Below are 21,670 nucleotides of genomic sequence, written 5' to 3' on the forward strand. Positions count from 1 at the left end.
CTGATGCTCGCTTTCGGAGAAAAAAAACCCACCCAAACAAAAACAACGTTGTGCATGATAAAACATTTCTAAAGCGCAATTGCGTCAAATCCTGTGGCAGCCATGGTGGAGGGGAAATGCACCCTCCCTTGTGTTCCCCCTTCCTCTCACACTGTTCATCTAGCTGCCAGGTCACAATTCCCCACTGCAGCTTCCAGGACCAGTTGCTAGGCAACCTTTCCCCACTCCCTTTGCTGTGCAGCATGACTGCTACTGGGCCTCACAGAGCAGGCAGAAAACCGCCATGGCAAACACATTCTTCCCTCTCCCCGCCCCAGCTAATGAAGGAACGGCTTTCCTTAGCCTTCCCTCTTGCTACCTGCTGCCTTCCACCTGACATTCTTTCTTTAATTTGCTACTGGTCTGCTCCTCTGTGTCAGTTAGTTATCACGAGTGGGTTTTATTCCATAACTCAGAGATTGCTGCAGAGGGAGAAAATGTGCTACTCTTCCTGAGAAACGTTTCTTCCTGTTCAGGTTATTTATATGCAACCTCTACTCTGCGGTTTGCTCAAATGTTGCAGCACATTGTAGAGGCTACTTATTTCCTTCTATAAATAATTCTTTCTTTTTAAGGGGAAGCATTTGTCACTTTCTGTCTTACATCTTTGCTTAATTTCCAAAATGACATCTTTCTGCCCCAGGTTTAGATTATTTATTACATTTATACTCCCTGCCTTCCTCCAGTGTTATTACAACAATCCTGTGAGGTTAGGCTGAGAGATAACGAGTGGTCCAAAGTCATGTGGCTGAGTGGGGATTTGAACCTGGGTATCCACAGTTTTAGTCCGACACTCTAACGAAACATGTCTTTTAAAAAGACATGTGCGCTGATGTCAGAGATGTGTATGTGTGCTAGGGATTCACAATTTACTGTACGCCTGGCAGACCTCAGGCCCACAAGTCAAATCCAAGCTGCCAGAGGTCCCAGTCCAGAGGTTTTCCAGACGGCCCCATGCCTTTCCCCCTCACTGTCAGTTGTTTCCTGGCTTTTGATGTGTGTCCCACCCCCCAATTATAAAAGGTTGAAATGCCTCTCTTAAGGCGGGCAGTAAGAGATTTAAGCTAAAATATGCTGGCGTTTGGACAGGGGAGTTGCCTTTGCCCCCTTTTACCTTCAGCCCCCCCCCCCGGAATGTGCCCCCCAAGATCTTCTCCAAAATTAAATTTGGTCCTCCAGGAGTTCAGGCAGGGATCTTTCCCAGCCCTGCCTGGAGATGCCAGGAATGGCTAGCACTGTGCCAAATGTTTCAGTCTATTTATTTTTGACCATTTGTCTGGGCGGGGGGGGGGGGAGAGGGAGAAACTGCACCTGAAAACTGTGGAAAGGGGTGAGAATTTCAGTGAAATTTCTCAGGGTGCAGGACTTGAGTGCTTATCTTACTGGAAAGAGGTGGCCAAGGGGCTCCTGCGTGCGCTTCCTCTTACCATTCCCCCCCCCCTTCTGTCCTTGCAGCCTCTCTGGCTTCTCAGAAAGCCCCTCGGAGCACTTAGCCAGAACGTCCTCCCATGGGGCTTTCCAATGCTCCTGCCTACTGAAAGCCTGAAAGCTGAGAGAGGATGTGTGGTTTTTCTTGTTAAAACAACTTTTAATAATAAAGCAAAATTTAAAAAAATGCCTGTCTTGGATTTTGGCCCTCAGCAGGCAGCAGCACTGGAAAGCCCCGCAAGAGGAAGGCCTGGCTAAGTCCTCCAGGGGGCTTTCTGAGAAACTCAAGCAGCTGGAGAGGTTCTGCGAGGGCAGAACGGGGCAGGGGAGGATGGTGAAAGAAAGAGCACGCTGGAGCCCCTCTGCCACCTCCTTCCACTAAGGTAAGCATGCCAGCCCTGCACCCCAAGAAATTTCAGAGAAATTCTCAACATCCCAACGAAAGAGGCAAAAAGAACAACTGCCTCTTTCGCAGGGAAACAAAGGGGTTGTGAAAGGGCAGGTGGGGTTATGCCACAGCACTAGATTGAACCTAGGACTTTTTATATGCAAACCATGGGCTCTACCACTGAGCTACAGCCCTTCCTCTACATCTCAGAGGCATCTGACTAGCTGTTGTTGGAAACAGAACACTGGGCTAGATGGACCTTGATCAGATCCAATATCTGCCACTTATCCCCGCCCCTAAGAACATAAGAAGAGCCCTGCTGGATCAGACCAAGGGTCCATCTAGTCCAGCATTCTGTTCACACAGTGGCCAACCAGCAGTCGACCAGGAACCCACAAGCAGGGCATGAGTGCAACAGCACCCTCCCATCCATGTTCCTCAGCAACTGCTGCACATAGGCTCGCTGCCTCTGGTCCTGGAGGTAGCACATAGCCATCAAGATTAGTAGCCATTGATAGCCTTTTCCTCCAGGAATTTGTCTAACCCCCTTTTAAAGCCATCCAAACTGGTGGCCATCACTATACCCTGTGGTAGCGAATTCCATAGTTTAACTATGTGCTGTGTGAAGTACTTCCTCTTATCTGTCCTGAATCTGCCACTAATCAGCTTCATAGGATGACTCCAGGTTCTAGTATTTTGAGAAAGGGAGAACAATGTCTCCCTATCCACATTCTCCACACCATACATAATTTTGTAGACCTCTGTCATGTCTCCCCTTACGCTCCTTTTTTCCAAGCTAAACAATCCCAGCTGTTGTAACCTTTCCACATAGGGGAGATACTCCAGCCCCTTGATCATTTTAGTTGCCCTTTTCTGCACTTTTTCCAGCTCTACAATATCTGTTTTTAGGTGTGGCCAGAGCTGTACACAGTCTTCCAAGTGTGGTCGCACCATAGATTTGTATAGGGGCAGTATGATATTGGCAGTTTTATTCTCAATTCTTTTTCTAATTATGCCTAACATGGAGCTAGGCATGGTTAGTTAGGCCTTTTTTTACAGTGGATGCTCACTGGGTTGACATCTTCATTGAGCTGTCTACCACAATCCCAAGATCTCTTTCCTGGTCGGCACCGCTAGCTCAGATCCCATCAGGCTATACTTGAAGTTGGGATTTTTTGCCCCAGCCTTGCATCACTTTACACTTGCTTACATTGAAACACATTTGCCATTTAGATACCCATTCTCCCAGTTTGGAGAGATCCGTTTGGAGCTTTTCAAGTTGAAAAGCATTGGCCCTAATACAGATCCCTGTGGGACCCCACTATTTACTTCCCTCTACTAGGAGAATTTACCATTTATTCCTACTATCTGCTTTCTGTTCTTTAGCCAGTTACTGATCCATCAGAGGCCTTGTTCTCTTATTCCATGACTTTTAAGTTTGCTCAGGAGACTGTGGTGAGGGATGTAGCCGCTCCCACAAATGATCTCCTCCCTGTAGTCTCCCCCACAAGTGCTTTTCTCCCATCTGAACTTGGTGAACTCTTGAAGTCAGACCCATTCTACACTTCATATATGATTTAGGAAGGCCTGGGTTTAAACAAAGAGATCTGCCAGCATCACATCTAAGGCAACTTTAAATGCATAGCATTGCAGGTTTACTGGCTTTCAGATGAAATATGCCATGTTCCAAAGAAATGAGACTGAAATGGCCCTCAACAGACAAGAACGCATAGAACCACATTTTTTACTTTCAACCCTCCCAGCCCCCTCCCCTCAAAGGTTGGTGTCTGTATAACTTCTGATACGTTTTGTTTAGGTCAGGGCAGCAGGGGGCAAGAGCATTATGAATATGCAATGCGATCTGTGGTTAAGATGCATGTTCTGTAGCTGCATTTCTTCTGCCATTTTATTTGTGACATTTTTTGACCCTGCTGGGAAGCTTAAGACTACCACTATCAGCTAATGGGGATATCTCAGGTTACAATTATAAAAAATGTTTGGCAGTCCTTTTTTTTGGAAATAAATAAGTTCAAGAGCCATACCCATAAGTTATGACCAGAATTCTGTAGTGCTACATAGATGTGCTTAAAGAGAAGGAACAAGCAATCCTGTTGTACAATATCTTCTATATGTTGTACATGGAGGGATTCTCAAAACATGATGCCTTCTCTCTCTTCCCCATCCTCTGTTAACACCTAAGCTGGAATTCCAACACCATCGTTTCTCTGCATTTGTTCATCAACATTTTTAGCAATGCAGGATGACTAATTCCATCTGTAGCCGTGGCTTAGCATTCTCAGGTGACACAGCAAAAGGGCCACCAGATAGGACTCAGCAATGCCTTTCTTTAAACTGAAGCTCTTAAATTAGATGCCTGCAAGCTGCTTGGGGGTTGAGGGCGAGGAAAAGAAGAGACAGTGGCCAAGCAGCAAAGCATAGTGGGTCTCGTTCTGTTTGCAAAACCTCCCCTACTTGCAGCTTGCCACACACTTGGCTCCTGGCTCTGTTAATTCATCATGCATAGGGCTGTTTGTGTTCGTTGGTTTGCACATTAAAACTATATTCATAGCGCAGTCTGCAAGATCTTCCAAAGATGTCATTTTAAAAAGCAAAGTACTATGTTTTGGATCTTAGAAATTGCAGTGCTCCCACCTCAGCACTCACTGTGATTGCAACTGACACATACACCTACAAAATGCAGTTTGGGGCATTAGTAAGCAGCAGCCCAGTGCATCTTCTTCACTCAGTCACTTTACATGCTATGCTTAAAGATGCCATGCTTTTTTTAAAGTATTGTTTAGGAGTGGGCGTGAGTGGGTGTGTTTTAGTTTTTAGTGGTTTGGGTGTAGAGCGCACACGTAGCAATATGGTGTTTTTACTTATTAAATGGAAAATAGCAGAAAGACTATTGTGCTATTGTTGCTGAAAGATCTCTTCATAGGAGCCCCCTTATACCCATGGCTAAAATGCAGTCAGGACACGGTGCAAGTGATCCCCTCTAGTAGCCTTCTCCCCCATGTGAACTTCCCCACTTTTGTCTAGGTTGCCATGTCTTTTTATGACAGGGCTACTGTGTCTTTAACAAATGCATGACAAGCAGAAATTAAGCACGCAACCCTTTATGCACCAAGTGTATTCAATGATGTACAAAAGCCTGCACCTGTTGAACTGCCACATCACTGAACCGCCATGCTAGAAAAAGCATGCATACCTGCTGAATTCCTGCCTGCACTGTATCGGCCAAATTAAAAATGGTGACAAAACTCATTTGCGCTCTCCTCGTTTTAAAGTGACTGCCCTGCATACATAATGGATTCCAAAATCAGGGGAAACAAGCCCAACAGGACCAGAAGTGATCCCCACAGATGGGAGGGACACAAAAGCTTTGAAGTCAAACCCTGTTTTTAAAAACCCTGCCCTACTGTAACAGCTGACAAGGATGGAGGGCTGAACAGGCATGAAAGGGAAGAGAGCAGGAGAACAGGGCTCGGAGGATGTGCACCCTGAGTTGCACGTTCTGGAAGCCCAATTTGACCTTCCCCCAAAGGGTCCTTTACACTGCCAAAGGGATTGCCCCTTCACCATTAAACAAATTCCTTGGAGGCCACTAAATTGCCTCTTCAGTTTAAAGGGGGGGGGGAATGTTTGGAATTGGCCTTTGAGCCCAATTCACCCCCACCACAACCACAGGATCCTTTAAATTGTCAAGGAGAATGTCCTTTCAGTGGGTTAAAGGACTGTGGGGTAAATGGAATGCACATGAGAGCGCTGCCTAGCTGTGCTGCTTTGTTTTCAATTGAGTGTATAAAGTACCATCCACATAAAGATGTACATTTGCATGCACATCCAAATGTCCATGCCATCGACAGCAGTGTAGGGTGGACAGGCAGCATCCATGCTCAAACACACATCTGTTTTAGGCCCTACTCACTGGCCTTGATCCAACAAGTGATATGCATACTGAAGGCTGCTTACCTGCATGGATCTCCTTAGCCAGATCAACTGAGGAGGCATAGGTGTGAGTGGAGAGGGAGGGGTGAAAAAAGAAGAAAACTGTCCTTCGCCCCCACCCCCCGAAAAGAAAAAGAAAGCAGGAGCAAAATACACAGACTGGGAAAGTTTATCATGAGTCTATACTTGTTCTATTCCATTCTCTACAAGCACAAACTGTCCTCTCTTATCTTCTCATTCTCCATCCTGATAGTCAGTCATTGCTCTAAATGCCTACTCCTCCAGTTGCTCAGATGATAGGAGAAGGATTGTGGGAGAAGGGGGTTATAAAGGATGTATCTGATGCTCCACATACCCAACCAAGAAGTATGTCTTCTAGCTTGCTCTTTCCAGCAGGATTCCACCCACAAACCCATCTGAGAGACAAAACGGGTAACAGGAGGTTATATTCATGAGGACAGAACAGTAAAAGAATGGAGTGGGCGGATGGGACAGACAAAAACTTCAGAACACAAGTGATACCTTGGAACTTATGAATAAGCATACAAACATATATATTATTCTATACACATTTTGGAACGTACTTATAAACCAGTCGTGAATATCATTTGAGGGCATGATTTGTCTGGTGATCTTAGGGATTTTTTAATCTTGTTTTTACTCTTGTATCTTTTAGTTTGCAACTTGCAACGAGGGGTAGGAAAGATAACGAAAGTTGGTTTCAGTGGTCATTGACGTTACAAGGTGTTGGGGGTGTTGCATGGGGTTGCTGTGGAACAGCTGGTTGGGAGCTAACTGCAAATCCCCACAAGGGGGATGATATGAGCTAGAGAAGTATAGGAGAGAGGGAGCTTATGGGCTCAGCTTAAAAGAGCAATTGAAGGCCCTACTCCAAACCAAAAGAGCTTACACAAACTGCAGATTGCCTAGGTGATTTCTCCAACTCTTAAATGAGCATTAAAGGCAGGGGTGAGCAACATGTGGTCCTCCAGATGCTTTGACCTACAATTCCCATCAGCCCTAGCCAGCACAGCCAATGGTAAGGGATGATGGGAACTGTAGGCCAAAACATCAGGAGGGCCACAAGTTGCCCACCCCTGAAAGGGGTCAAATCACTTCTCTTTGTTTAACTGATGAAGTGGATGAGTAGTAAGTAAGAAAGGGGGAAAAAAGACTTAGAACTAGCAGAGACTGGGTGTATTGCATCCAAAGAGATGGGACCAGTAGCTTTTCATGTAAAAATGCACACAAGTGAGGAATGCTATATGGTCTTAATGAACTGACTTTGGAGGCTGCCACTGCCCACCTTTTAAAGAATTTAGCAGCACTGGCTTAAACCGTGCCAAGAGCACTACTGGAAGGAGCAGGGACCCTGTTTACTCAGGTACAGAGAAAGGGTCTGACTTGGATTTTTCACTGGTGTTTTCATTTGTTTTAGTATTTCCCAGATTGTTGGTGTTAAATAAATGTTAATTATAATAATGAATAATAAGAGGTAATTGCTATCACGGTAACATGGGAGGAATTAAGCCCAGCTGTCATTTTCTACCTCTTTTTGCTTTCCTTTAGCTGTGTAGAATGCTGACATAGGCATTAGAAGCAGCCCATGCCAGGTGGTTGTAGAGGACAAAGCTAAGGATTTTTCACCTTTCCATATCCATTCTAGGTCCATTTGCTTGAGCCTTTTGAGTGTGCTTTGCTAAGGATGCAATCCTATTTACACTAACCTGTGAGTAATGCCCATCGAATACAGTGAGATTTTCTTCTGAGTAAAGATGCATAGGATTATACTGTAAACCAGCCTTTTCCAACCAGGCGCCCCCCAGATGTGTTTGGACTATAACTCCCATCAGCCCCAGCCAGCATGGCCAAGTCAGGTATGCTGGGAGTTGTAGTCCAAAACATCTGGAGGGTGCCAGGTTGGGGGTGGCTGCTGTAAAGCATAGCAACCATGCCTAAGTTGCATCTTATACATACCTGTTGTCATGTGGGACAGGAACACAGGAAGCTGCCTTATAAACAAGTGAGGTGGGGTGGAAATTTTTCTGTGAAACATTTTCCAGTACTATATTTTTCAGGAGAAAGTTTCCCTCCTTTAGAAATGCACTGTGGCAACTGGAGCAGATACAATACCAGTCAAATATAAAATCAATGTTACAATTAACTATTTTCAGGCAACTATCCCTAGGAAGCACAAATCTTTATGCACACAACTCTTTGGACATTTTTGTCTAAAAATTGGGCAGCATCCTATATTGTTGCTGTGCCTCTACTAGTTCTGATCCATCAGCAGAACTGACCACAAGTGCATCAGGAACTAGCAATTCCTAAAATAACCTCAGGATTTAGTGGAAACGCTCATTTCCAGAACAGGACAAATCAGCGGAACTCCTTTCTGGGAGCTCTGCTGACCTGCCCAGTTTTGGAAACAAATGTTGCCACTCATTTCCTGTTGTTTCAGGAACTACTAGTTCCTGTTGCGCTAGTGGTTGGTTCCGGTAGCAGCAGTGTAGGGTACTGCCCACAGAATGTGAGGGAAGTGTATGTTACTGAGTAGTCACATTTTAAAATATTGACAATTATTCCAATAAAAATAAGCTTCTAAAGTAAAGCTTTAAATGTTTCTGAATATGACATTTAAATCACATCAAGTGTAATTTACTGATTCCCCCCCCCCCATCAAATATTTCAGTTCAACTACTTTTGGCTATTGGAGAAACTTTCCAGATATATATTCCGTGTGTGTCATTAACATTTAAGATATGGATGCGCCTGATCTTGTCTGATCTCAGAAGCTAAGCAGGGTCAGCCCTGGTTAGTATTTGGATGGGGAACCGCATGGAAATCAGTCTTCCTGCATTGAGCAGGGGGTTGGACACAATGGCCTTCTAGGCCCCTTCCAACCCTATGATTCTATGACTTTGAAATTTTGTTTACCAAAAGCCAGTCAAATAAAGATGCTAAATCAGATATCCATTGATCTAGACTGGTGGGAATGTCTTCAGAAAACCACATCCCCACGTCTATTGGGTCAACTGTTTGTACATCTCTAGCCCAGTTCCATCTATTCTGACTGGCAGTGGCTCTCCAAGGTCTCTGGCAGAGGGTCTTTTACATCACCTTCAGGAATAGGCAACTTGTGGCCCTCCTGATATTTGGCCTATGTCCTATCAGCTCTGGACTAGCATATCCAGTGGAAAGGGATCATGGGAGCTGAAGACGAAACATCTGGAGGGCCACAAGTTGCCCTTTCTGCATTATCTGATCCTTTTAGAGTGCAATCCTATGCATGTTTAGACAGAAAAAAAGCCCTACAACTCCCAGCATTTCCCAACTAGCCATGCTGGGAGTTCTAGGGCTTTTTTTTTTCTGTCTAAACATGCATAGGATTGCACCTTTAAAAACTGGAGAGACCATTTAATTTAATTTAATTATTTCTAAACCGCCCAATAGCCAAAGTTCTCTAGATGGTTTACAAAAAATAAAATCACAAAGCACAGCATAAAACAATATAAAATATGAAGACCAGAGACTGAACCTGGGACCTTTTGCACAGAAAACCTTTGTCTCCATTCCTGTAGATTTGCAGGTGTATGCCTCAGCTGGTAGCCACTCTGAAGGAATAGAGAAGCAATGATACACATATTCACACACACACGGTACATCCCTCCCAACATAGCCCTGAGGGCAGCACCACTTACATGCCACTTGACCTCTTCCGGCAGCTCCACACTGCAAACACGGTTGCTTTGTGTATGCTGGTATTTCCCACATGTAAAGCATGTAAAGTGTGGATAACACAGACATCATTTTAAACATCTGTGTTGAAGGTGCATTTGCACAGGTATGTCATCCTCCTCTTAACTTGTTTGACATAGGAATCCAGTGTACACAGAGCAATTTATCTATAAAGCAGAGGTGCAGAACCTCTTTCAGCCCAAGAGCCAAATTCCAATTAGAAGGAGCTTTCAAGGGCCGCATTGCAATGGTGAGCAAGGCCAAAGGCAAAAGAGGCAGGCCAAAAATACTAGCATATTTTGGCTTAAACCTCCTACTGCCAGTAACTAAGTCTTAGGAGAGGCGTCTGAACGTTTTAGAATGGGGCGGGAGGGGGGCTGCACAAAAGCTGAGAACCCATCAAATGATTGGTGATTGGAGCAAAGGGGATGGGGCCTTCTGGGGAACTTCAGAGGGCTGAATTGGGACCCCCAGAGGGCCAGGTTTAGCCTTCAGGCCTGTGGTTTTACACCTCTGCTATAAAGCATAGAGGCATCCTAACTCTCACCCTGAACACGCATGACAGATGAAAGGGAAGTATACATTTTAGGGACTTTACCCCTCAAAAAACAACAACAACAACAACAACAAAAACACTAGACTTTAGACAGCACTGCCTAGCCCAAATTAGCTATAGAAAGCTGGCAAGTTTTTCTGGACTGTTTTTTTAGATAGACGGATGCTGTTACTTCCTGATAAACATTTAGTATCATGGTTGGCTTTAGGCTGCTGTTCTGTTTCCTCGCAACACGTTCTAGAGCAGGGGACATAAGAGGTTTTCATTGGTATTCATAAGTGACAAAGCAAGGGTACAAGCATCCCAGAACATCCATGTGGCTGTACATATCCTTGAACAATTGCCCCATTTATGTTGAGTCTTATGGGTGCTCTTAAAACATATAATAAGTCTGTGTTTCTGTGCCAGCCCAAGCTACTGGTGATTGTTATGGCCTCAAAAACGCTACTGTGAAATGAATTTTGCCATCTTCAGATTTCTGGAGGATCACCTCACTTCTTCCGTGCCCAAGCTGCTGTGATCCATACCCACCGCTTGCGATGGAATACAAAGTTCTGCCAGCACATGATGGAACACAAGAGGGGCTTCCCTACTGCTGCGGCTGCCCAAAGTGTGTGGGGGGGGAGGCCTCACAGAGCTTCTGACGCTATAGCTCAGCAATGTGCACAAACTGTAGGTTGTGTATAGAAGAAGCAGACTGAAGATCCAAAGATCTGAAGATGGTAAAAGCTACTCTATAATAGGGCAGGGGTGGGGAACATGTTGCTGGATTGGAACTTCCATCAGTCCTAGCCAGCACAGCCAATGATGAGGGGTGATGGGAGTTGTAGTCCAACAACATCTGGAGGACTGCACATTCCCAATCCCTGCAATAGGGTGTTTGTTAAAGGAGTCAATAACTCTGGATATAGCCAGAGGAGAATCATTGAATAGTAGGTTTGCAAGGGGCCTATAAGACCAACCCCTTGCTCAGTGCAGGAATCCAAGTCAGAGCATCCCCGAATGCCTCCCCAAATGATTTAACCACCACGTTGTATGCTATGCAAATGCTTACGTTTCAAGCATCCTATATTCCCTGGCCTCTCACATGCCAGCATGTCATCATGGCCATTTGGCCTCAAAATACCAGTTTTTGCTACTGCTCAAAAAGCAAGATCCTGTTGTGCTTAGACACAGAGGGGAGTGCTCTCCCTTCTCTTGTTGGAATGGAGAGTTTGCCTATGTGCAAATGCACGGCTATTATGAACTCTGGAAGATTATCCATGCAGAAATTCACACACATGAAGAGATTCAGTTGTAACTCCCATAGATATGCAGGTCTATACATTAATAATCACTCTGCTTTTCTTATGTAACCCTTGAAAATTAACTACCATGGGGAAAAGCTGCTCCATATTTTCTCATGCCATTTGGACAGCCCTGAAAGTGCTTTCTTCAACAAGGCAGAGGTTTCTGCAACAAGAAAATCCTATTTACAGTGGAGAAGCACTGTCTCCCCCCAGCCCTGAGGTCATTTAAACATATTATCTGCAAGGTTTGGTTTCTGATCTCTGTTTTCTTCTACGTCCATCATTCCTCCTCTCACTTTTCTCCTCCTCCTCATTCCCCTGTCTTGCTTTGTTGTCAAAGCAACAGAACATACAGCTATAGAGACACACAAGATTGCTAGTTGAAGCTCCTTAACCAACCAGAAGCTGAAGGGAGGGCATATATATATATACAATCAGTGAGAAAACCTGCCTTTTCATTAGTATACCCAGGAAGCATGTACTCTCATCAAATCTGCTTCCTGGCTTGAACAATGAAGAAGCCCGAAATCCAAAAGTGATTTTAGACCTTGGAGAATATATAATTTTTTAGGATCATACTGAGGTTCATAGGAAGCTAATACCGAGTCATCGAGCTGAGTACTGTCCACACTTAACTGGCACTGGCTATCCAGGACTTCAGACAAGCATTTTTCCCAACTGTTCCTGGAGATGCTGAGTACTGAACCTGGAATCTTCTGTGTGTAAAGTCTGTGCTCTACCCTGAGCTACAGTCCCTCTCTTTGTTTCTTGGACGTAGGTGCTGCACACACCTTTCTTTCTTTCTTTCTTTCTTTCTTTCTTTCTTTCTTTCTTTCTCTCTCTTTCTCTTTCTTTCTTAACCTGAGGGCCGAACTACTGGTCTAATCATAGGTCCACAAGGCCAACCCAAACAGAAATGGTCTGTAACATAAATTCGGAACTCACTAAAGCTCCAAGGGGAAGGAGTTCCAGTAGCTTCATACATATCCTTATTTTAGTTATGCACAATGTGGTCTGAAAATTGAGCATGGATATATTGCTAAGAGAGCTCTCTTGGCTGGTCTCAGATACTTACACGGGACATAGGTGTTTGGCCCACACCATTTAGGGGTGTATGTCAAAATGAGCACCACCTTCACTGGAGCCCAGAAGACAATAACAAGCCAATGTAGATGGATGGATCAGTGGTACAGCATTCCATCAAGAGGTGGGCTGCCATGATGTGCAGTTGCCGAAGAGTCTTGATCAACAGCTGCACTATGTAAAGTGCACTACAGTTCTCTGATGTAGTAATCTTTAACATCAACACCACTTCTCTCTCTCTCTCTCTCTCTCTCTCTCCCCCTCAGGAGTGCTGGCCCTCAGGCCTGCTGGTCAAATCTGGTCAAATCATGGGGTCTCAATCTGTCCTATGTGGTTGGCTGGCCAGAATGAACTCCCCTTGCTGGTCCTCTTGCTGGGATGGAGGTGATGATTATAAGGTGTACCTGCCCTGAAGAACATTTAGGATGCAAAAAAGGACCCACCAGTCCAACTCACGGAAAGGAAGAAACACAGTGCCAATATAAGAATGTAGTTGCTCTCAAGACAATGGTAGGCAGACTATTCTCCTTTTGGTCTAAGGCAGGGGCTCAGAGCATCAGGCTCACAAGCCAAATCTGGCCTTCTGGGATTCCCTAGAGGGCCACGCCCCCTACCCCTGCCCTCCCACCTTTCCTGAACTACCTATCATTTAGAGGTTTCCCAGCTTGGGGGCAGTTTCCCCCCATTCTAAAAGGCTGAGATGCCTCTCCTAAGGCTCAGTTAGTGGCAGTAAAAGCTTTAAGCTAAATTATGCTGGTATTTATGTCCTCACCCCTTTTGTTTTTGGCCATGCCCACCACTGGATTGCCCCCCCCCAATTTCCCCAAAATTGAATTTGGGCCTCAGGCTGAAAGAGGTTCAACACCCCTACTCTAGACATACCTAAGAAGCTATCCAGTGTCCTCAAAATGTCACTGCTCAGCATGAATGTGAAGAGGCAGCCAATGGGTGGGCAGATTTGGCTTCCCTCACTATAGTGCTGCAGCAGTCCGGCCATTCAGTCTCCCACCTATTGCATGGCACTCTTATTTCTGATCTCTGGACCGTGACAAGTACCATGTTCTTCACTGAGAGAGAATCTGGAGGTCTCTGTTTCGTCATTTATGGCAAAGGGATGCCTTTTAGGCTCCCTGTAAGAGGGGATTGTTTTTCCCACACACACGATGACATCCACGCAGTACAGAATATGTTTCTGATGGGGAAAATGTTCAAATTTGTGTGTGTTTTTAGGAAGCAAAGAAACGTAATCCAGTCTTCACAAAACAAATAATATTGCTTACAACAGTACCTTACAATAGGAAGGCCTGCTCGCAGCCAAGGATTCCAACCTTGTATGCAAAAGCACACATGCCACAGGGGCAGAGATATTATTGGCACATATTTCAGGGGTTTCATTTCAAATTTCGGGAGTGGGGGTAGGGGGGGAAGAGAAGCAACAAGTTCTCATTGGGAGGGCAGGCTTCACAACAAAGCCTTGCATTAAATATATTCAAGATTATATTGCAAAAAAACAAGAAGTATACATGTGTTTGTGGTCACCAATTCGTACCTCATTATAACCACAGATAAGCAATCCTGAAGAATAATCATATATAATCTGTCAGGAGGGGCCAGGTAGGAGACAGCTTTTCCAAAATGTCAGCCCAGAAATAATGTGTCCTGGGTGTTTCATATCAATCCCCACCCACAAAAGTATGCCTCCCCAAGCACCCAATGTTCCATAAATAAGGGACTTCCAGCTTTCATGTAAAGCTATAATAAGTTGGTGAGAACTATAGGCCAATAGTACTTCGTGATTCCCTGCCTCTGGCTAGCTCCTTTGTGTTAGCGTTGTGCCAAATTTTTTGACCTATTTATTTTTGACCATTCATTTGGGGGGCATGAGGGGTGAAAAGAAACTGCACCCAAAAGTTGTTGGAAGGGGTGAGAATTTCTCAGGGTGCAGGGCTTCAGTGCTTCCCTTACTGGTAGGAGGTGGCAGAGGGTTGTGTACTCCTTCTTTTACTATTCCGCCCCCCCCCCCCATCCTTACAGCCTCTTTGGCTGCTTGAGCTTCTCGAAAAGCCCCTCGAGGACTTCGCCAGGACTTCCAATGCTCCCGCCTGCTGAGGGCCTGAAAGCTGAGAGTGGATGTGTTGCTTTTCTTGTTAAAACGACTTTTATTAACAATAAAGCAAAATTTAAAAAATGCCCCTCTTGGCTTTCAGGCCCTCAGCAGGCAGCAGCATTGGAAAGCCCCACAGGGGGAAGGCCTGGCTAAGTCCTCCAGGGGGCTTTCTGAGAAACTCAAGCAGCTGGAGAGGCTGCGAAGGCAGAACGGGGTGGGGGTGATGGTAAAAGAAAGAGCACGCGGGAGCCTCCCTGCCACCTCCTTCCAGCCCTGCACCCTGAGACATTTCAGAGAAATACCTGACATCCCAACGAAAGAGGCAGAAAAACGACTGTCTCTTTCACGGGGAAACAAAGAGGTTGCGAAAGGGCACGTGGGGTTTCGGCACAGCACTAACAGACGTACATTCAACAAAGGCCCCAAATCCCGCCTTAGTGCCACTCAGCTCTTCTGCAGTGTTCTTCGCAGCAGTAGATAGTAGTGAAGGGGACAACAGCATGTGGGAAAGGGAAGGTCATAGGAGTGTATCATCAGGGAGCAGTGGGTATCACGTCAACCTTTTCAGAAAGCGTGGCACAAGTTAAATCATGGATGAGACAATGCTACTCTGATGTACACGACAGCTTAACTGCAGCCTTTCATGCCTTCCGGTGGTTTTCCCACCAGTTTGCTGGACAGACAGCCATGTGAAATTTAAGAGGTGGAGAGAGACAGAGGTTAGAGGCAAGAAAACGTTGCCTCCTCTGGCATCTGCCAAGTGAAATGATTGCTTTGTTTTAAGGCTGCCGGTGAAGGTATGGCCAAAAAAACAGAGTGATGGGGAAATTGTGAAAACTCTGAGCGAAAAGTAGAGGAAGACCATTCCCTTGTTGTCCCCGTCTTTGAGACCTGCCAGCCTGGTAAACTCCTGATGTTTTGGACTTCAGCTCCCATCAGCCATAGCCAGCATGGCTAATGATGAGGGACCCTGGGAGCCGTAGTCCAAACAATCTGGACCGCACCAGGTTGGGGAAGGCTGAACTAGACCCTTTGCACGCACGTGCTGGTACACACGCTCCCTTAGGAAAGATAGGGCAATTTTCTTAGTGCAACCGTCTCCGATTGTGACATCTCATCAAAAGCTAATGTCTATGAGGCCTCAGAGAAAACAGGGTGGTGGTGGCAGCCAAGGAAATGAAAAGAAATAAAGTGCCTTGCCACTCATCTTGTCTGGAATGGGGGGCAGGGGGTTTGTTGTTGTTGCTTGCATATCACAGCTGCATTATTCACTGCAGCTTTCTAATTTCTTGTTAAAAAGGTGAGCCAAGTTACATTTAGACTGCAATCCCATGTACAATTACATGGCAGCAAGCCCCACTGAACACAGTATGGCTTACTTCTGAGTAAACATGCAATAGGATTGCATTGTAGACAGTACCCATGAAGATTCTCCAACACTAAAGAGCGTTAAGAGCCCTGCTGAATCTGGCAAAAACCTCTCTCCAGTCCAGCATCCTGTTTGCCACCCACGCCATCCAGGTGCTTTCAAGAAGCCCCAAAGCAAGGCACCAGTCTTCTCCTATTCCACTTGTATCCAAGGTTAGTCCTACTTAGTGTAGACCCATTGAAATGAATGGGACTTAAGTTAGACAGATATTGGATACAACCCACTGTTTGCAATTCTCCTCCCCCCAAATCCTTATATTCAAAAGGTACACTGTCCCTGACTCTGGAGTTTCCATTCAGCAATTGTTAATTATTATTGTTACATCATTTATATCCCAGGTTTTTTCCTCTTGCAAGGAACCCGAGGTGGCCTACGTGGTCCTTCTCCTCTCCATTTTATCCTCACAACAACCCTGTGAGGTCGGTTAGCCAATTGTGGCTAGGACCCACTGACTGATCTGTTTCCCCCGTCATGGATTTGTCCGATCCTGTTTTAAAGCCAGCGGCCATCGTCACCTCTTGCGACAGCGGATTCCATAAATTTATTATACATCGTGCGAAACAGGCTTTGGTGGTGGTGGTGGTTTTTAAAAATGCGTTTGATTGGGCGACGCCGCGTTCTTGGTGTTTCATGAACAGCGAACGAAAGGGGGGGGGAACCCCACGTATTTCTCCCCGCTTTGCACCATTTGAGCGGAGAAAGCACCTGACACCTTTCACGGCACTTGCCATAATCCAAATTCCTCTCGGCTGGTCCTAGACCCCTCCTGTTCCTGGCTCCGTTGCTCGCAAAGCTTCGTCCGCTAGTCAGCGTCGCTCCCACCCTCCTTCGCGTCTATACCAGTCCCGGCTCGCTCCAGGCCAAACAATGGGCGCGGCGTTTAGGAGCGTTCAGAATTCCCCCCTGAAATCCAGATTTCGAAACCCAAAGCCTCGAGGCTTGAAAAACACTCCAGCCCGCGTGAGCCGGCGGAGAAAAAGCTCGCCCGACGTGGAGCCGTCGCGCGCGATCGCCCCCTCGCGGCGCCCGTTCGTCTAGTGCCGAGTAGTCCCTTTGCACAGGAAATGCTCTTTTTTACTTCAGTAACCAGGATCCTTTAGCAGGAAGTTAGGTGTGGTCTGGTGAAGGAGAATGAATTAAAACACACACGCACAACGCCCCCATCACCACCACCACCACCCCCAGAAGAGGAAGAGGGATGATGGCATTTTGGCTGAACTCTTCCCGTCCCAGCCCCACCTAAGTGGGCGATCCTGTATGGGCAATGCACGATTTGTTCATCATCCGCAGGCTTGACCAAAGGAGCTCCTCCTGTTGTGTGCGTTTTGTTCATCAGTCGTAGGTGAGGGGCTTCTCTGCGGCAGGGAAAGCCCCCTCCCTTTCCGCCCCCTCCCTTTCTGCCGCCGGATTGTGCCTGCTTGCTTGTCGCAAGCGATCCTTGCACGTGAAAGGTCCGCGACGGGATGGGATGATGCATCCCAGGTGCGCTGACTGGTCTGCGGTGGCTGAGCGTGATTCCCTGATGTGCACCGGCCTGCCGGAGTCGGGGTGCGTGTCTGTCGGGGGCGCGAGAGCCGTTCCGCTATGTCCCCACGCAGGCGGGCTCTAATCGGTGAAGCCGCTGTGCCCTGGCGATGTATGTGACTTGCAGCAGGGCGTCTGTAGGTTGTGAACTCGGTCGCCGTGTGCCATATATGCCCTTTATCATTACTATTCTGAGACATCATCTGGCACTCAAGCTGTTCATCTTCTGTTGCTGTTACTATTTAATTGCTTGGATAATTCGGTTTGCTTATTTTTTTATTTGGCTTTTTTTAAGGGATAGGTGGCAAAGATTACACTCTGGATTCTTTTGCACTGGATTTTTAAAAAGTCAGCAAATGCATAAAGGAAGCACTGAAAAGATTCCGCTCCCAGTTCTAGACAATAAAATGCATATATGCCAAAGTAATAGGCTTAGGGCCTAAGAATAGGGCTTGTTTGTTGTTCCCCCCCACCTCCCCAACTCATAATTTAATGAAGGGTTTTAAAAAACAGTAATCACATGATGTTTTCAGGCAGGGCACTGCTGAATTCAAGGGTCTAAGCCTGATTCTGTGTTCTCGGAAGCAAACTGCTCTGTGCATATTGCACGTTCCATCCTGGGTGCACGCAAGAGTGCCACACTGCAGAAGCACTGAGGTGACAGTAATGGCCTCCAGCTCTGTACTAATGAGGCTCTCCTGAGGCCTTTTGTGGCAGTGGTAGATGTGGCAGCGGCAGCAAAGAGGCAAGAAGGCAAATTCCCCCAGCCCTCGACTCTGCTAATATGTAAGCACTTCCTTGAAAACACCCCCTTAATTAGCTGACTCAGCACACCAGCAAACCAGGGCTGCCAAAATATTAATTTACAGCGGATTTGCATGTATTGGAATTTGCATGTAATGGTCTTGTGTTGTCCCAAGGGTCCTTTTGCAGGATCATACACACACTCTTCATGACAGAGGGGAGCAATTCCCTTTATGTCATTTGGGTTTGTGACAGGCGGTGTCTTCTTATACTGGACAAAAACTGGTAACTGTTTGCTCTGGATGACAGTGCTCAGGGTTTTGCTTATGCTGTGCTTTCTAACATAGTTTCCATTCCAGGCAGCATTTTTGTCTATGTTCCATAACTTGGAAAGGGATACCCTATAATGCCAGGTGTGCCTGGGCTGCTATGGATATCTGCACATGCTCAAAGGCACTCTTCCATTATTATTTTGGACGTTCTACGACTCAGCCCTTTACTGTTGACAATCCATTATAAGGCTGAGAAACAATTGGTTCTAAGGCCCGGGCAGGGTGTGTGGGGTGTGTGTGTGTGTGTGTGTGTGTGTAGAAAGGGAATTCATACCAAACAAGGCACTTGCTATAAAAATGTACAATGGAGTAGGAGAGGAATAAGGCATAATGGATATTATTATTATTGTTATTATTATTATTTAGTTGGATCCAGACTTAGTCATACGTAGAGTAGACCCACTGAATCAGTGGGACTTAAGTTAGTCATGACTAACTTGTCCCACTGATTTCAGTGGGTCAGCTCTAAGTATACCTGAATCCAGTAGTGTAGTGGCAAATTCAGAAGTGCAGGGTCCCTTCGGGACAGTCACAGCCATGCCCCTTTCTAAGATTGTACAACCTTGTAAGATATACAGCCTTCAACTGGGATCCAAAAACAATGCAGCTGACAGTAAGGCAGTGGTATTTCAATTGGACGTCTGAGAAAAAATGCAGGGGTGTTAAAATCTTTTTCACTCACTAACTCACTCACTCACTCAAACATGAACATTTTAGGTTTTCAAAATATGATTCTGTATGGAAGCTTCACCCGCTCAACTCAGTCCTCAAGGACAGATCCCTTCTCATTTAAACAGCCCCCTTGCACACTCCCTTAGCACCCCAACATTACCCATTAGCCTTCCCTAAGCTCCTTCATTATATCTCCCCCCTCCCCCTCCAACTGAAACGTCCACACACCCAGCTGGATTGAACTTCACACACACACACACACATACACACACACACACACACAGAGCGCAGTGTAATGGTAAATTTGGAAACGTTACGGAGGAGCTTACTGTGACAGTCTCCAAGGACGGTCCAAAAATTTCAGGCAGCTGTGTCGATCCATATCAACCAACCACTTCTAGGAGTTTTCATCTTCACCATGGGCACATCTTTGGTAAAGCAAATAGGTCTTTATTGCTCATCCCAGACCAAGTCATCCCAAATACTTTGCATTCCAACATGGAACAATATATTCTTGCTTGGAAAATTCATTCCCCCCACAGCTACACTGAGGATTGCAGCTAAGCTCAGAGGGAACAGGGCATTCTGAGGGGGGTGGCAGATGACTTCAGCGTCCTGCTAATGAAAAAGTGCAGGGGCTGTTTCCCTGTGAGCCCTGCCTCCACTACACTACTGCCTGAATCTAGATTCAACCCATGATTATTATCTATTTATATAACACCATCCAGATCCATTTACAATATAATTACATGTATCCTTCATTAATCTTCTCTGTCCTGCCTCTTTGTTGTCTACTCCATTCCACCCTTCCCTGATTAAATTTAGACTGTAAGCTCCTTGGGGCAGTAGCCTGTCATTTGTGTGAATTACTCTTTAACAGGGGTGGGCAACTTGTGGCCCTCCAGATGCTTGGCCTATAACTCCCACAATCCCTCACCATTGGCTATGCTGGCTAGGGCTGATGGAAGTAGTAGGCCAAAACATATGGGGGACCACAAGTTGCCCACCCATGTTTAAAGCACCATGCACACAATAAATAAGGGTGCAATCCTATGCATGTTTATGCAGAAAAAAAATCCTACAACTCCCAGCATGACTGGCTGGGATATGCTGGGAACTATAGGCCTTTTTTCCATCTAAATGTGCATAGGATTACACCCTTATTAGGTTCAATATAGAGCATTCTCTAAATGATTGCTAATGCCAAATTCCACAAGAATTTAATTGGGGAGGGTTTTCTGGGTGGGTTGATTTTTGAGTGAGAGAGGGGAAAAAAACCCTTCCTGTCCTCTCAGATGCTTAAAAGGTGTGTAAAAAGGTTGTAAGGGAAATAAATTAACAAAGTGACATTTAAAAAATGGTCTCCCATTTGTAGCACAGTCAATAAACTCCTGTAGACTATGCTGTGCAAGAATGTTCCTTTTACCTTACAGGGTCTGGCACTGATCTTCTTTTATGTCTCTTCCATCTCTTAGCACTTTTTTATGCATGGGGCACAACTGTAATTAAGAGGTGCAGGATGAAAAGATGGCCCAATCAGTGCTGGTACCACCAGGACCTGACAGCTTCCGCTTTTTCACGAAAGAGTCCTTGGCAGCTATCGAACAACGCATCGCTGAGGAAAAAGCGAAGAAGTCCAAACAAGACCGCAAAGACGTCGACGACGATGAAAATGGACCCAAACCCAATAGTGACTTGGAGGCTGGCAGATCACTGCCCTTTATATATGGAGACATACCTCCGGGAATGGCGTCTGAGCCCTTGGAGGACCTGGACCCGTACTACCTTAACAAAAAAGTGAGTGTTTGCTGCCAGGGTCACAAAGTTCCATTGGAATTTGGTAGGAGAGAAATCCTACAGCCTTTCAATGGAGTACTCCTTAGCCAATACTTTGGGGCACAACTTGTTCAGTTACTCATCTAGCCCATAAGTAGCGATTCCCCGCTGTGTATTCTCAGGTGATTCCCCCAGTTCACCCATGTTGCTCGCAAATAAGCACTACGTGGGGAAGACCTGAGTGTTCGCAAGTTATGTTTCCCCCTCGCATTTATATGCGGAACAGTTTTATGTTTTGTGGTAAGTGTTGCTTTACACTTTATTTTTACACCTGAGGAAATGATTGAAAAATTAATGAAGAAAGGTTTTATTGACTGTGGTACTAGCAGCAAATCTTCAGCTTACGGTGTCAGTGTTTTTGTGATTAAATGTATTTAGCAACTGCCCTTTGGCCCATTTTCTTCTTTATCTCAGCAACAACGATATAAAGCAGGAGTGAGCAATTTGTAGCCCTCCAGGTGTTTTGGGCCTACACCTCCCATCAGCCCTCACCATTGGCTATGCTGGCTAGGGCTGATGGAGGCTGTAGGCCAAAATATCTGGAGGGCCACAAG

At 45.8% G+C, this 21,670-nt stretch overlaps 1 protein-coding gene across 1 annotated transcript in view; it reads left to right on the forward strand.

Annotated features, from left to right (window-relative positions):
• Positions 1–21,670, forward strand: part of LOC146358471 (sodium channel protein type 2 subunit alpha-like) — a 124,857-nt gene that overhangs the window by 11,951 nt on the left and 91,236 nt on the right. The window contains 1 exon segment of the mRNA XM_084811886.1: positions 20,756–21,077. Within this exon segment, the coding sequence (XP_084668012.1) occupies positions 20,808–21,077 (270 nt within the window). The 5' untranslated portion in view covers positions 20,756–20,807.

This window comes from Heloderma suspectum, chromosome 1, assembly GCF_057233095.1.
Source record: "Heloderma suspectum isolate Gila_16-S chromosome 1, 16-S_ref, whole genome shotgun sequence".
In the NCBI taxonomy this organism is placed as follows: Eukaryota; Metazoa; Chordata; class Lepidosauria; order Squamata; family Helodermatidae; genus Heloderma; species Heloderma suspectum.